At 40.2% G+C, this 12,305-nt stretch overlaps 1 protein-coding gene across 2 annotated transcripts in view; it reads left to right on the top strand.

Moving 5' to 3' along the window:
* Positions 1 to 10,614, top strand: part of LOC124291225 (malignant fibrous histiocytoma-amplified sequence 1 homolog) — a 33,366-nt gene extending 22,752 nt beyond the window's left edge. Inside the window, exons 3-5 of one of the 2 annotated variants that reach the window (XM_046728169.1) lie at positions 447 to 614; positions 3,329 to 3,402; positions 8,884 to 9,043. In XM_046728169.1, coding sequence (XP_046584125.1) covers positions 447 to 614; positions 3,329 to 3,402; positions 8,884 to 8,898 — 257 coding nt within the window. In that variant the 3' untranslated portion in view covers positions 8,899 to 9,043. Of the gene's footprint in view, positions 1 to 446; positions 615 to 3,328; positions 3,403 to 8,883 lie in introns of both variants that reach the window. The other variant, XM_046728168.1, reaches the window with a different exon arrangement.
* The last annotated feature ends 1,691 nt before the right edge of the window (positions 10,615 to 12,305 follow it).

The raw sequence follows: 12,305 nt of genomic DNA, 5'->3' as shown, positions 1-12,305 counted from the left end.
TAGCTTAATAATTGTGTAAGAATCTGCACAGAAACGTCGATCTAAGTTCAATGCTCTATTATGTAGATTATTGCCACATCGTCTCTGGCGCCAAAGTTAGTTCTTCGGAGTTGCGTCCCTTGGATATTGAGGATCTGGATTATAAGTTAGAAATCCCAGTAACATCACTGAACGATCGTTCAGTCATATAACTGAACACGATTCAAAGCAGCGTTAAACCTAGACTAACGCTTAGTCTCTGAATATACATAATTTTAATAGAAACAAATAATCCCATTTAAATTGAAAAGGAGCCCCATTGAGATGGGAGATTCTGAACCAAGGAAATCTAGACTTGCTTCATTTACGGCTATTGCAGGAAGGGCTACCCAGTAGAGAAAATAATATGGTTCATGGACTGTGAGACAAACTACGTTAAACCAAACTCATTATTTAATATCCGGCAGGAGTGTGGGTTGAACGTCTGGTGGAGTGTCCAATGTGCAACGAACCGTCATTCATGGGGGAATGGCTCACGCCCAAGGATACACAGAGTCTTCCCACAAAGCCGTGCGAGGTCTGCGGCCAGCAAGTTGACACATCACTTATCGTGCAGCCTCGCGAGAAGAAACGAGGTTTGTATTCTGTTGCTTGTTTAGGTAAACGATAGTGCGGAAGATCTCGTTCATAGCAATTTACGCTGAATAAAGTGGATTCAAAATTCGAAATTTATTTAAAATAACAATTCACTTGAAGGGTGGATACTTTTGCACAGACGATCTTTTAGGAGCCAGTATAGATGTCGCCATGGAAACGTAAGAATGGATTCTTGGATTCTAAAGAAAGCAGAAACCTTTAACTTGAAACCCCCCCAAATAGTCAGTCAAAGTTGTCACCTCTGGTTTGATTCTAAGCGTTTGGCGCCATTGTCTTTGAATAGAATTAAGGGTTGTCACCTCTGGTTTGATTCTAAGCGTTTGGCGCCATTGTCTATGAATAGAATTAAGGGTTGTCAACTCTGGTTTGATTCTAAGCGTTTGGCGCCATTGTCTATGAATAGAATTAAGGGTTGTCAACTCTAGTTTGATTCTTAGCGTTTGGCGCCATTGTCTATGAAAAGAATTAAGGGTTGTCAACTTTAGTTTGATTGTTAGTGTTCGGCGCCATTGTCTATAAAGAGAATTTAGAGTTGTCAACTTTAGTTTGATTGTAAGCGTTCGGCGCCATTGTCTATAAAGAGAATTTAGGATTGTCAAATCTAGTTTGATTGTTAATGTTCGGCGCCATTGTCTATGAATAGAATGAAGGGCTGTCAAATGTAGTTTGATTCTGAGCATTCGGCGCACTTGTCTATGAATAGAATGAAGGGCTGTCAACAGTCTTTGAATGGCATTTGAATGGCAAGTATTACGTACAATGGGGGAACACTTATGGATGTCAGCTTCTGTCTTCTGAGGAACGTTTTGCAGTGAGTTCTTATTCCTTCATAAGGTGATTAAGGTTAAGACTACACTCCGAAACGTCGTGTTCCTCATGATACACGAGATGTCATGCATATATTACCTCCCTTTATCTGGAGTGATTGTATGAGTTAACGGTGATGCACACTTTGTTTACAGGACATCTTAGTCACGTGGTACTGAAGCAACATTGGTATATGTTCGAGTACTTTAATTCTAATCTACGGCAAATTTTGAATAATACATTTTTATTTTCAATGATAACAATGTGTGACATATTTTTTATTGTTATTTTCATTTTTTGTTTTAAATATCTAAAACTTTTAGAGTTTTACTGCTGCATGTTTCTTGAATTTGGTTATTGGAAAGGTGATAAATGCATTTTCCTCTTATTGTTTTTAACGTGTTTGAGTTACAATTTGACCTTTACAGGGACTGCTTATCACCTTGAAATGACCTTTGAGGTCATAAACGTATTTAGTGAAATACTTAACAACGATGAGGACGATGACGACAACGATACGTCATCGGAGAGTGTGAGTACTAGGTCACGTGACGTGTAGCTAGACTGACCTAGTCACATCAGAACTAACATCAGTACTTCAGATTTTAGAAGGCTAATGATAATAATAATTTTGCGATAGCTTTTTATATGTTAAATTGTAGATTCTGTTGATTAGTTCACTCAGCAAGAATTCTGTAAATAATTAAGACTGGACCAGACACAGATAGTTTGGCACCTATCTTTACCATCGTCAAGCATGATATGTAAGACGTATGATATTCAGGCTACGGTATGACAATGCTATCCAAACTTCAAATTGTATGAGGGGCGGTGGGGTAGCCTAATGGTTAAAGCGTTAGCTCGCCACACCGAGGACCCAGGTTCCATTCCATACATGGGTACAATGTGTGAAGCCCATTTCCGGTGTCCCCCGTCGTGATATAGCTGGAATATTGATATAAGCGGCGTAAAACTCACTCAAAGTGTATGAAATCCAAGCTACATTAAACATACGGTATTCAGGATACGTAAGACGTATACTATTAAAACGAAGTTACTTATCCAAACTACGTTAAGACGAGTGACATCAAGGCTACGTTAAGACGACATCAAGGCTACGTTAAGACGTATCGTATCGTACCCAGGCTACGTCAATACGTATCGTATCAAGGCTAAACAAATCAAAGTCAGCGAGATTATTTTTCGTATCCATGCTACGTCAATACGTATCGTATCCAAGCTACGTCAATACGTTTCGTATCCAAGCTACGTCAATACGTATCGTATCCAAGCTACGTCAATACGTATCATATCAAGGCTTCGTTAAACAAATCAAAGTCAACGAGATTATTTTTTCTTTTATCACATTGCCAAACCCCTTTCGTTTTCACTTTTCGTGTGTTTTTAAAACAATATTCATAGAAGGTTTAAAATGATTGTAGGGAAAATCGATCAGTTATATGGACTGTTGTATTATACTGAGGTTCAAACTGGACCGCCGTCGTCAATGCGAAGTCGGACTCAACGAGAAGTTAATATTAAGTTACTCGTCATTAATTTTAGTGTTGGTGCAGTTGTTAACATAGCATGTAAGTAATTGAATCTGAGCCAACCAAAATCCCCTTTAAGGTATTAGTCACGTTCCTTCGGGTACTTGGAACCTATTCTGTTGTGAAATATTTCTTTGGATTTTTTAAATTTGAAATCATATTTTTGGTGTGTCAAGAGCAAACTTATAAATATCTAAGACACGCTGTCACGTGACTGAAATACTGTTAAAACAGGCGTTAAGCCAAATTCATTCACTCACTAACAATACAAGGGACTAGTATAGAGGTTTTGTTTTACGTTACTAGAAATAATAGTTAACGATACTTTATTTCAGTTCTCATCATTAATGAAATTAGACGCAGACGCCTTGCTCAAAAATTGCAATCTGAGTCGAATGACCTCATCAGCGTGAGTAAGGTCAAGGTTGCATGTGTGACGTCATCATGACGTCAACTGACACAAGTTTGTGTGATGCACTGCTCAAACACGTGTTTCATCTTGGTTTATATTAATGATATGGTTTGCTTATTAATTTAACTTTTTATAGATGTGGCTTGTTTCTTATTTACTTTATTCGTTACTAATACCTGTTACATTTTCTTTCAGGGCTGTTAATGTATTATTTACCCAAACAGGTGAATCTGTTAGTTGATCTCATCTCTTGGCCCCTGGCGGCCATATTAGATTCCCCCTCTGTAGGATCTCTAGATTATCTCGTGGACCGTATGATAGAATCTGTCTGATTTCGGCAAAGCGATGTCATCTTTATCCCCATCGACTTCTTTATTGCCGTGTTCAAACTTCTCGTTATCTCCTACCCACTTATCTCACAGGAATGGCTGTCATGAAGCTCCCCTAGGTCCTGTTATCTCCATCACTATGGTAACAGGTAACCTGGTACCGTTATCTCCAAAACTGCTTTCTCATACGACATTGTTACAATATAGCTACCCGAACTCTTGTTGCATATATCACCATAGCAACGGTAACCATGGTAACGTTATCTCACAGGAATGGTTACCTTGAAGTTCATATTCATATTGTCCCTATCACCACAGTAACGTTTAACATGGTTCAGTTTTCACCCAGAAAGGGTTACCATGGATATTCCCGCGGTCCCGTTATCTCCGTCACTACAGTAACAGTTACCACGGTCCAGTCATCTTCACCAATTTCTTCGTTAGATTCCTGTTGTGAATTGATATGAAATCCTCTCTTGTGTCGTTTCTTTATCTGATACTTAAATTCTTAAATTAAATAAATTCTGAAATTGTTTGTTAAATGAGCTAGACGTACCGAATGCTCCTTCTGTTTATATTCGTTACCGTGCTAAGTGATGGTCCATCATCCTGCGCACCTGTTACAAATATTGTCGACATTACAGTCTTCACAACATTCTTCTTTCTGATCGATGTTTTAGTGAACTGTTCAGTTCTTATAGAGCACTTTTACACAACTGTAAAACATATTACCCGTGTAAATATCAATTATAAAAAACCCTCGTCAAAATCAAATCTGTTGACTCTCTTTACAGTTACTTTCAAATAAGTTAGTCGGATGAGCCAGCGAATCATTTAGATCAACATGTCTGGTTTATGATCAAAACAGTAAACGAGCAGGTCCGAATGGAATATAATGACGGCTGCACCATATTATCGTGGACCTTTAGGATGACAGATATCTGTTGGAGATGAAGCCTATTGAAATGTGAACTCCGACATATGGTCCCCTGAATGACGTCACGACTATACTGATGCTGATCATCTCTATGCCATACTTGTCTGTACTCATGGTGAGGTTGCCAGCCTCTTTTTGTACCTGGCATTTAGGAATCTGCTTACAGGGTATTCGGGACTCTGCAGCGAGGCACCCGTAGATAAATCGTATTCGGTACACACATTCGACCCTCCTTTGATTCATGGGAATTTCCCAAGTGTCGAAGTGGAGACTGAAGGTACCCTATTGCTTGGAAGAATCGGTCTTCAGCAACCCATGGTTGTGGTAAGAGGCAACTAACATGATCGGGTGGTCAGGCTCGCTGACTTGGTTGACACAAGTCATCGTATCCCAACTGCGTAGATCGATGCTCATGCTGTTGATCACAGTGTTGTCTGGCCCAAAACTCAATTATTTACTGACCGCCTCCATATAGCTGGAATATTGCTGAGTGCGGCGTAAAACTCAACTCAACTCACTCAATTTAAACAAATGAGCATGACATACTGCCAGATACGACCATACATCGTCAATACTTCAGAGATTTGTCCATACTTCCTGACTCAGTCACCCGTGAATTCCCGGATGTGTTATTTGAACCTGCGAATCAGGTCACCGCATGCTTTCAGCCACAGGTGAGATGTGCAATGGGCGTCCATTTTGCATTCCTTAATTTACAACGCGACATCGTGACCACTCGGACAATTCCGGGATAAGCCTTGTTGAAGGTTACGGAAACATGCGAATGGTGACGATTTGGTTCACTGTCGACTCCGCAAATAGCAGTCAACAGAAGGTTCCGGTGAAGACTCTTGCTCATTTGCCTGCCAAGAGTTATGAAAACACATCCCAACCACGACCGTAGGTATTCACGGGTGAGTGAGGGGCGTGGTGTAAGCGAGGCCGTGATGTGTTGACAGACAGACAGGCAGGCAGGCAGAACAGTTTATTTCTCAACCAACCAACGGGGTTACATGAGAATATATATATGCACATCAATAAACAGATATGTACATGGCAAGTGATTGAACAAGATCATTTGAATATTACTTAAGCAATTTAAACAATACAGTCAGAAATGAATTTAAGTTCTTTAAATGCTTAGTGGTTTTATTTCATAATATTTTCTTTAACATTGAATGTTTTTGGAGATCATATATATGTGTCTAAAGAGAAAGTGAAACTCATCTCCAACAACGTTAGCGTTACGCAGTTCACATAATATTTCTTCTTTTGGAATAGAATGCCATCGGCTGGTTTCTATTGGTAGATTATTGATACAATGATGGTCTTGTATTTCTGTCTATATGCAATATCGCTCAATCAGTGCATGCCTTCTCGACATCTTTCTCGACTACATCTGGGAGACCTCTGTTCCCTTCTGTAACGCAATACAGCATGTGTCAACGCTTCTCGACTACATCTGGGAGACCTCTGTTCCCTTCTGTAACGCAATACAGCATGTGTAAACGCTTCTACCTCTGTGCATGGCAAGTCTTTCGCACTTCTGGAATTATAGAACGTAATAACGCGAGTCAGAGGCCATATACCGGTCTCTGCGTGGGTAGATCAGGTAGATGGCTAACAGATAGGTAAGCGTGATGCAATGTCGTTACTATAGAACACATAGTTGGGCGTGTGTTATAGAATGAGGTCATATAGCATATATATGTGACATAATGTGTTATGTAACAAGAGTGGGTTTGATGTAATTTGGTTTTATAGCAGATGTGTGTGATATAACAAGGTTATATACCAGAAGTATGTGACATAATATGGTTATATGACAGATGGGAGGGTGTGTTCGATAATGTGGTTATATAGCATATGTGTGTGACATGGTGTATAACGTGTGTGTGTGATATAATATGGTTATATAACACATGGGAGTGTGTGTTCGATAATGTGGTTATATAGCAAATGTGTTGTATAACGTGTGTGTGTGAGAGATATATAATGGTGTCATGTAACAGATGTTAGTGTGTGTGATATAGTGTGGTTATATAGTAGATGTGTTGTATAACGTGTGTGTGAGAGAGATATAATGGTATCATGTAAAAGATGTTAGTGTGTGTGATATAGTAGATGTGTGTATAACGTGTGTGTGTGATATATAATGGTATCATGTAAAAGATGTGTTGTGTGTGATATAGTGTGGTTATATAGCAAATGTGTTGTATAACGTGTGTGTGTGAGAGAGATATAATGGTGTCATGTAAAAGATGTTAGTGTGTGTGATATAGTGTGGTTATATAGTAGATGTGTTGTATAACGTGTGTGTGAGAGAGATATAATGGTATCATGTAAAAGATGTTAGTGTGTGTGATATAGTGTGGTTATATAGTAGATGTGTTGTATAAAGTGTGTGTGTGAGAGAGATATAATGGTATCATGTAACAGATGTTAGTGTGTGTGATATAGTGTGGTTATATAGTAGATGTGTTGTATAAAGTGTGTGTGTGAGAGAGATATAATGGTATCATGTAACAGATGTTAGTGTGTGTGATATAGTGTGGTTATATAGTAGATGAGGGCCAGTAAGGTGGTTATATATACTTCCAGTTTTCGTCACGATATGGCTGAGATATTGCCGATGTGACGTTAAATATTAACTCACTCACTCACTCATTATATATACTTCCTTTCAAAAGTTTAGCTTCACTAGTGTAAATATAGCCACTTACTTCAGGCAACTGTTCTAAACTAAATTTTGAAAACATTCCATACTGTTTAAAGATACTGTTTACACATGAACTGATGAATTGTAAAGCAAATTCTTAACGTTGAAAAGATTTTTGTCATGAGTTCAATAAATGATAAAAATCTGTGAAAATTGGCGAATTCTTGACGAAACTTTACACCCAAACGCAGCTGTTAACATTCACGATATTTGCACATACTTTTCAACAATTTGATACATGATCCTCGTGCAATTCATCTGCATAAGGTTTGCAGTTGGTTCCCCCAAGTTAGTGGAGAAATCAATCAATCATATAGTGAGTGTTTAAGTGAGTCTAAACTATTAAAAGGAAGCATACTTTGGAAAAGAATGGTAAAAGGTGGTCACATGTGAGATAGGGAAGACATTCTGGTAATATGACATGGGAAAGAATTACATAAGGTGACTTTTATAACAGGTGGGCAAACGTGATATAATAAGATTAAATATTAAACTGGGACTTTTATTGGGAAGGACGGATGTGAGATCGTATTGAAGACACGCCTTGTGGTCTGGGGGTGGCTGGTTATAGGAGAGGGTTAGCAACCGCTTGGACAGCTGGACATTGTGGGTGGGTGATGTGTGATGGTGGATGGGTTCGGTTTGATAGTTAAAATGAGGGTATGTGGATAGTCGACATTGAGTTGATGCTTGTATCCAACACGTGGGGGGGGTGGGGGTGGGGGAGGTGTTTAGCCTAGTGGTTAAAGCGTTGGCTCGTCACGCCGAAGACCCGGGTTCGAATCTCCACATGGGTACAATTTGTGAAGCCCATTTCCGGTGTCCCCCGCCGTGATGTTGCTGGAATATTGCTTAAAGCGGCGTAAAACCAAATTCAGTCAGTCAGTCCAACACGTGGGTACGGGTGGCCCAGTAGAACCTGCTATGGATCGTCAAGGTTTCTGGTCCTGGGTTTATAAAAAAAAATTTCACCTGTTATAAATCTTTGTCTTTCAGCATTACCTGTTTAGCTGACAGCGCTAATTTAGGCGACACGCCTAATTGTATCTGAAGGAAGATCACTTACCCCAAAGGATTTTGTAATTACAGTAAACGTGTCATGTATCAATTTCATTGTGCAGGTGTATATCATCTATATAACCACGAATAGCGTAACAGATGTTAATTTTTTCATGTCACGCATGTAAATATAATTCCAGTATCACGCCATTAAGGTAATTTTTATCATCCGTGCGTAACGTAAAGGTCTGGATTTACGTAATAATTTGTCAAATGTTATTTGAACCGCAAGTTCAATATGTCCACAGAAGCTGAAGCGATTTCTGTAATCGTAAGATTCTATGTCATCGATAAATATAGGTAAAGGTCTTGAGTTTTGTAGTAATTGGGTAAATATTGATAGATTGCAACTTCTATACGTTCTCCGAAACTAGACGAGGGTGGGTCAACAGCATTACCGTTCATGTTGTAATTCAAGGTCATTGAAATTGCAGACGATGTCCTCTTAATGCTTCGAAGACGTACCGGGCGACGTCGTGGAGCTGCTGTGACGCAAGACATTGACGCCATATCCAAGATGGCGCCGCCTAATCCGAGGCGCGTGGCAATTGTGATGCCGGAACTGGAGATACAAGAGGGGCTGAGGGGCTTGCTGGGATCACGTGACTCTGTTACGTCACTAGCAAGTGACAACTGACCACCATTGAAATAACGCTTTTGTTTATTCGTTATACCTACTGTATAAACGTAAAGCCCCGAACGCAAGCTGTGAATATCTGTCAAATGGGTACACTGCAAAATCTTCTTCCGTTCTTTTCTTCTGTTGTGTGACGGCTGATTTGCATTTGTCTTTCCAAGATAATTTAAGAATTTTTATGTTTTGGACATCCTTGGCGTTCAACGGACGTTGTACTCTTCCAGTCAAAAATGAAAAGGTTTTGACGTTCACGGATAATATCTAGCTGAAGGGGGAACCTTTGAGAAATTAGCACATTTATTCTTAATATGAGATTATCGAGTGAAATAACATGTCCGGTGATGTCAGTGCTGCTGACATTCAGATCTGATTCTTTATATAAGAAACAAATACATCATTTAGACGCCATAGTAACTCAAGTGTCCCCGTTTAAACACTGAAACCCGTGATTACCTTGACTATCTGCATTCGGGTCAAGGACAAAGTCATGTGTGAGAGACATGTCGCTTGTGTTTTGTTTATGGACATGTACACAGTTCTATGAATGGAAGAATTCTTGTTCTTTAATGGTTATGATATTTATTTATTTTCGTCCTAACATAATTACGTGACTTATTGTACACGTTGACGAAGTGCTTTGCCACAGAGCGTGCTATTGAATGCTATAACAGACAACCTTCTTGTCAATATATAAAGCATCTTCTCGAGTCATGGGAATTAACTGAGTAAACGTCCCGTTTCCACTTGCCAAATTAGACTGGGGTTTCGTGAATCGATCGCAGCGGCACCAGTGGCTATTGCGAGTTACTCGCTGGTATGCACTTTCTATGTCATTGACCAATCAAATTCCATCTAGAATGTGCTTCAAACAGAATGCCATAATCCATGGCCGACTGATATATATTAATCAAGATCTATTTTGTTATAAAATGTGTCTGGCCTCGCGAAGTGGAGACAAGAAAAATGTGTGTTGCGGACTATTTGACAATACAGAGTGTTTTGCAAAAGCTGCAGTCTAACGAAATTGCCCGACAGTCGCCATATTGTTTATGGATGTCGATTCCGATTTTCATTTGACTACGTAGAGACTCGTTATTCCTGCCAGAATATTCCAAACTTGTTTTGTTAGGGTTAAAACTGGACGTTCATTTCCAGTTACCTCCCTTGCTTCGGGAGGTTGTAGGTAAAACAGTGTTTCTGGGTAGATAGAGTTAATAAATATATCATTTGTCAACTTATAACAGATTAGTCAAGAAAAAGGCTCATAAAAAACAACTTTCATCAGGGATACCTTTGATGCCTCGTTTATCCGATCTTAACGTTATGGATTAACGACGCTTCACTCTATGATCCAGTCAAGAGACCAGCATTACGAACATATTTTGTCGACTGCATATATTGTACACAAAGTTATTTTTGTTCCATATTTAGAACAAAATTCCGTAACAATGCCAGTGCTTTATGAAAAGGTCTGTGCCTTATGTTTACACATGTCATTTGAATAAACATTAAAATGTTATTGAAAGTATTTGTTGAGGTCAAAGTATGTTTTGAGATGTTTTCAGCATAGTAACAAAATGTTCTCTCATAAGCCGTCCAGGGATGATTCTCAGAATATGACAAAACATTGGTCATAATCTAATCACTCAGAGTCGTCAGGCTACCATTGGTTGAAATCCATATTAGGACTAGATTCTCAAGTTTCACGTGGTTAATCATAACGTTTCCTGAGGAATCGCACGAATGGTAGCGATTTCATATATGGTGGCGTCTGGTGGCGACTTCACAGCATATATGACGTCTGGTGACGACGTCACAGCACATATCACGTCTGGCAACGACTTCAAAACATATATGACGTATATTAACCGCCTAACAAACATGTATCACGTCTGGTGACGACCTCACAACATATATGACGTATGTTAACGACCTAACAAACATGTATCACGCCCGGCTGCGAAATGTGGATTTGTCCAACCCCGCATCTTTTCGAGATTCTTGAGAGGCATTTGGAAGTTGGTGAATATATAAGACGAGTATATTGATGGCAACTTCTTGTTTATTGTATATCACAACGTTTCTGGGCTACTTCTTGCCCGCATCTTTCCGTTATCTTCTTGTCCTTGAATGGCACGGATTAATCCCTAATGGGCGATCTTTTAGTTGCGAGGGGCGATAACTCTCCTTTTGAAATGATGTAAGCGACGGTCCAACGACGATGGTTCCTCCCCCACAGCTTGCCTCTTTCCCTTACGTGGAATTACACAACTGATCAAGAGAGTGTCTGGCCGCTTAATGACATGATGCTAACAAACCCCTTCAAATGAGTCAGTTTGAACAGTATTCCAGTCATATTGCGGCGGCAGAAGAGACAGGGTCACTCATCGTCTACCACATCCATACATGTAGACTTCTAGGTGGCCACAATCTGTGGAGTGTGCTGGTAAAGCTGCAAAACGCTGCTCACTATTGATCAGAAATATTCCAGCAACAGGGGCGGATCCAGGATTTTGGAGAAGGGGGTTGGGGGTGCACATAAATCATGAAGTCCAAAGGTTAGGGGGAAATGCTCCTCAGGGAAAAAGATAAGCCGTGGTTGCGACCTCACAGCATATATGACGTCTGGTGACGACTGCAAAGCATATATGGCGTCTGGTGACGACCGCACAGCATATTTGACGTCTGGTGACGACCGCAAAGCATATATGACGTCTGGTGACGACTGCACAGCATATATGACGTCTGGTGACGACTGCAAAGCATATATGACGTCTGGTGACGACTGCACAGCATATATGACGTCTGGTGACGACTGCAAAGCATATCTGGCGTCTGGTGACGACCGCACAGCATATTTGACGTCTGGTGACGATCTCACAGGAAATATGACGTCTGGTGGTGACGTCACAGCATAACTGACGTCTGGTGGCGACTGCTGGTAACAATAGACACATAAACTGGGACCCCATTGAACAATGGACACACTGTTGGTGGACTTGGAACAATGGACACGTTGGTGGACTGGGAACAATGGACATACTGTTGGTGGACAGGGACAATGGATACACTGTTGGTGGACTGGGAACAATGGATACAATGTTGGTGGACTGGGAACAATGGATACATTATTGGTGGACTGGGAACAATGGATACGCTGTTGGTGGACTGGGAACAATGGACACGCTGTTGGTGGACTGGGAACAATGGACACACTGT

Source organism: Haliotis rubra, unplaced genomic scaffold (assembly GCF_003918875.1).
Source record: "Haliotis rubra isolate DU_JTF1 unplaced genomic scaffold, ASM391887v1 Scf486, whole genome shotgun sequence".
Lineage (NCBI taxonomy): Eukaryota > Metazoa > Mollusca > Gastropoda > Lepetellida > Haliotidae > Haliotis > Haliotis rubra.
Note: the sequence above shows the minus strand (reverse complement) of the source record. Positions and strands in the feature narration are given on the sequence as shown.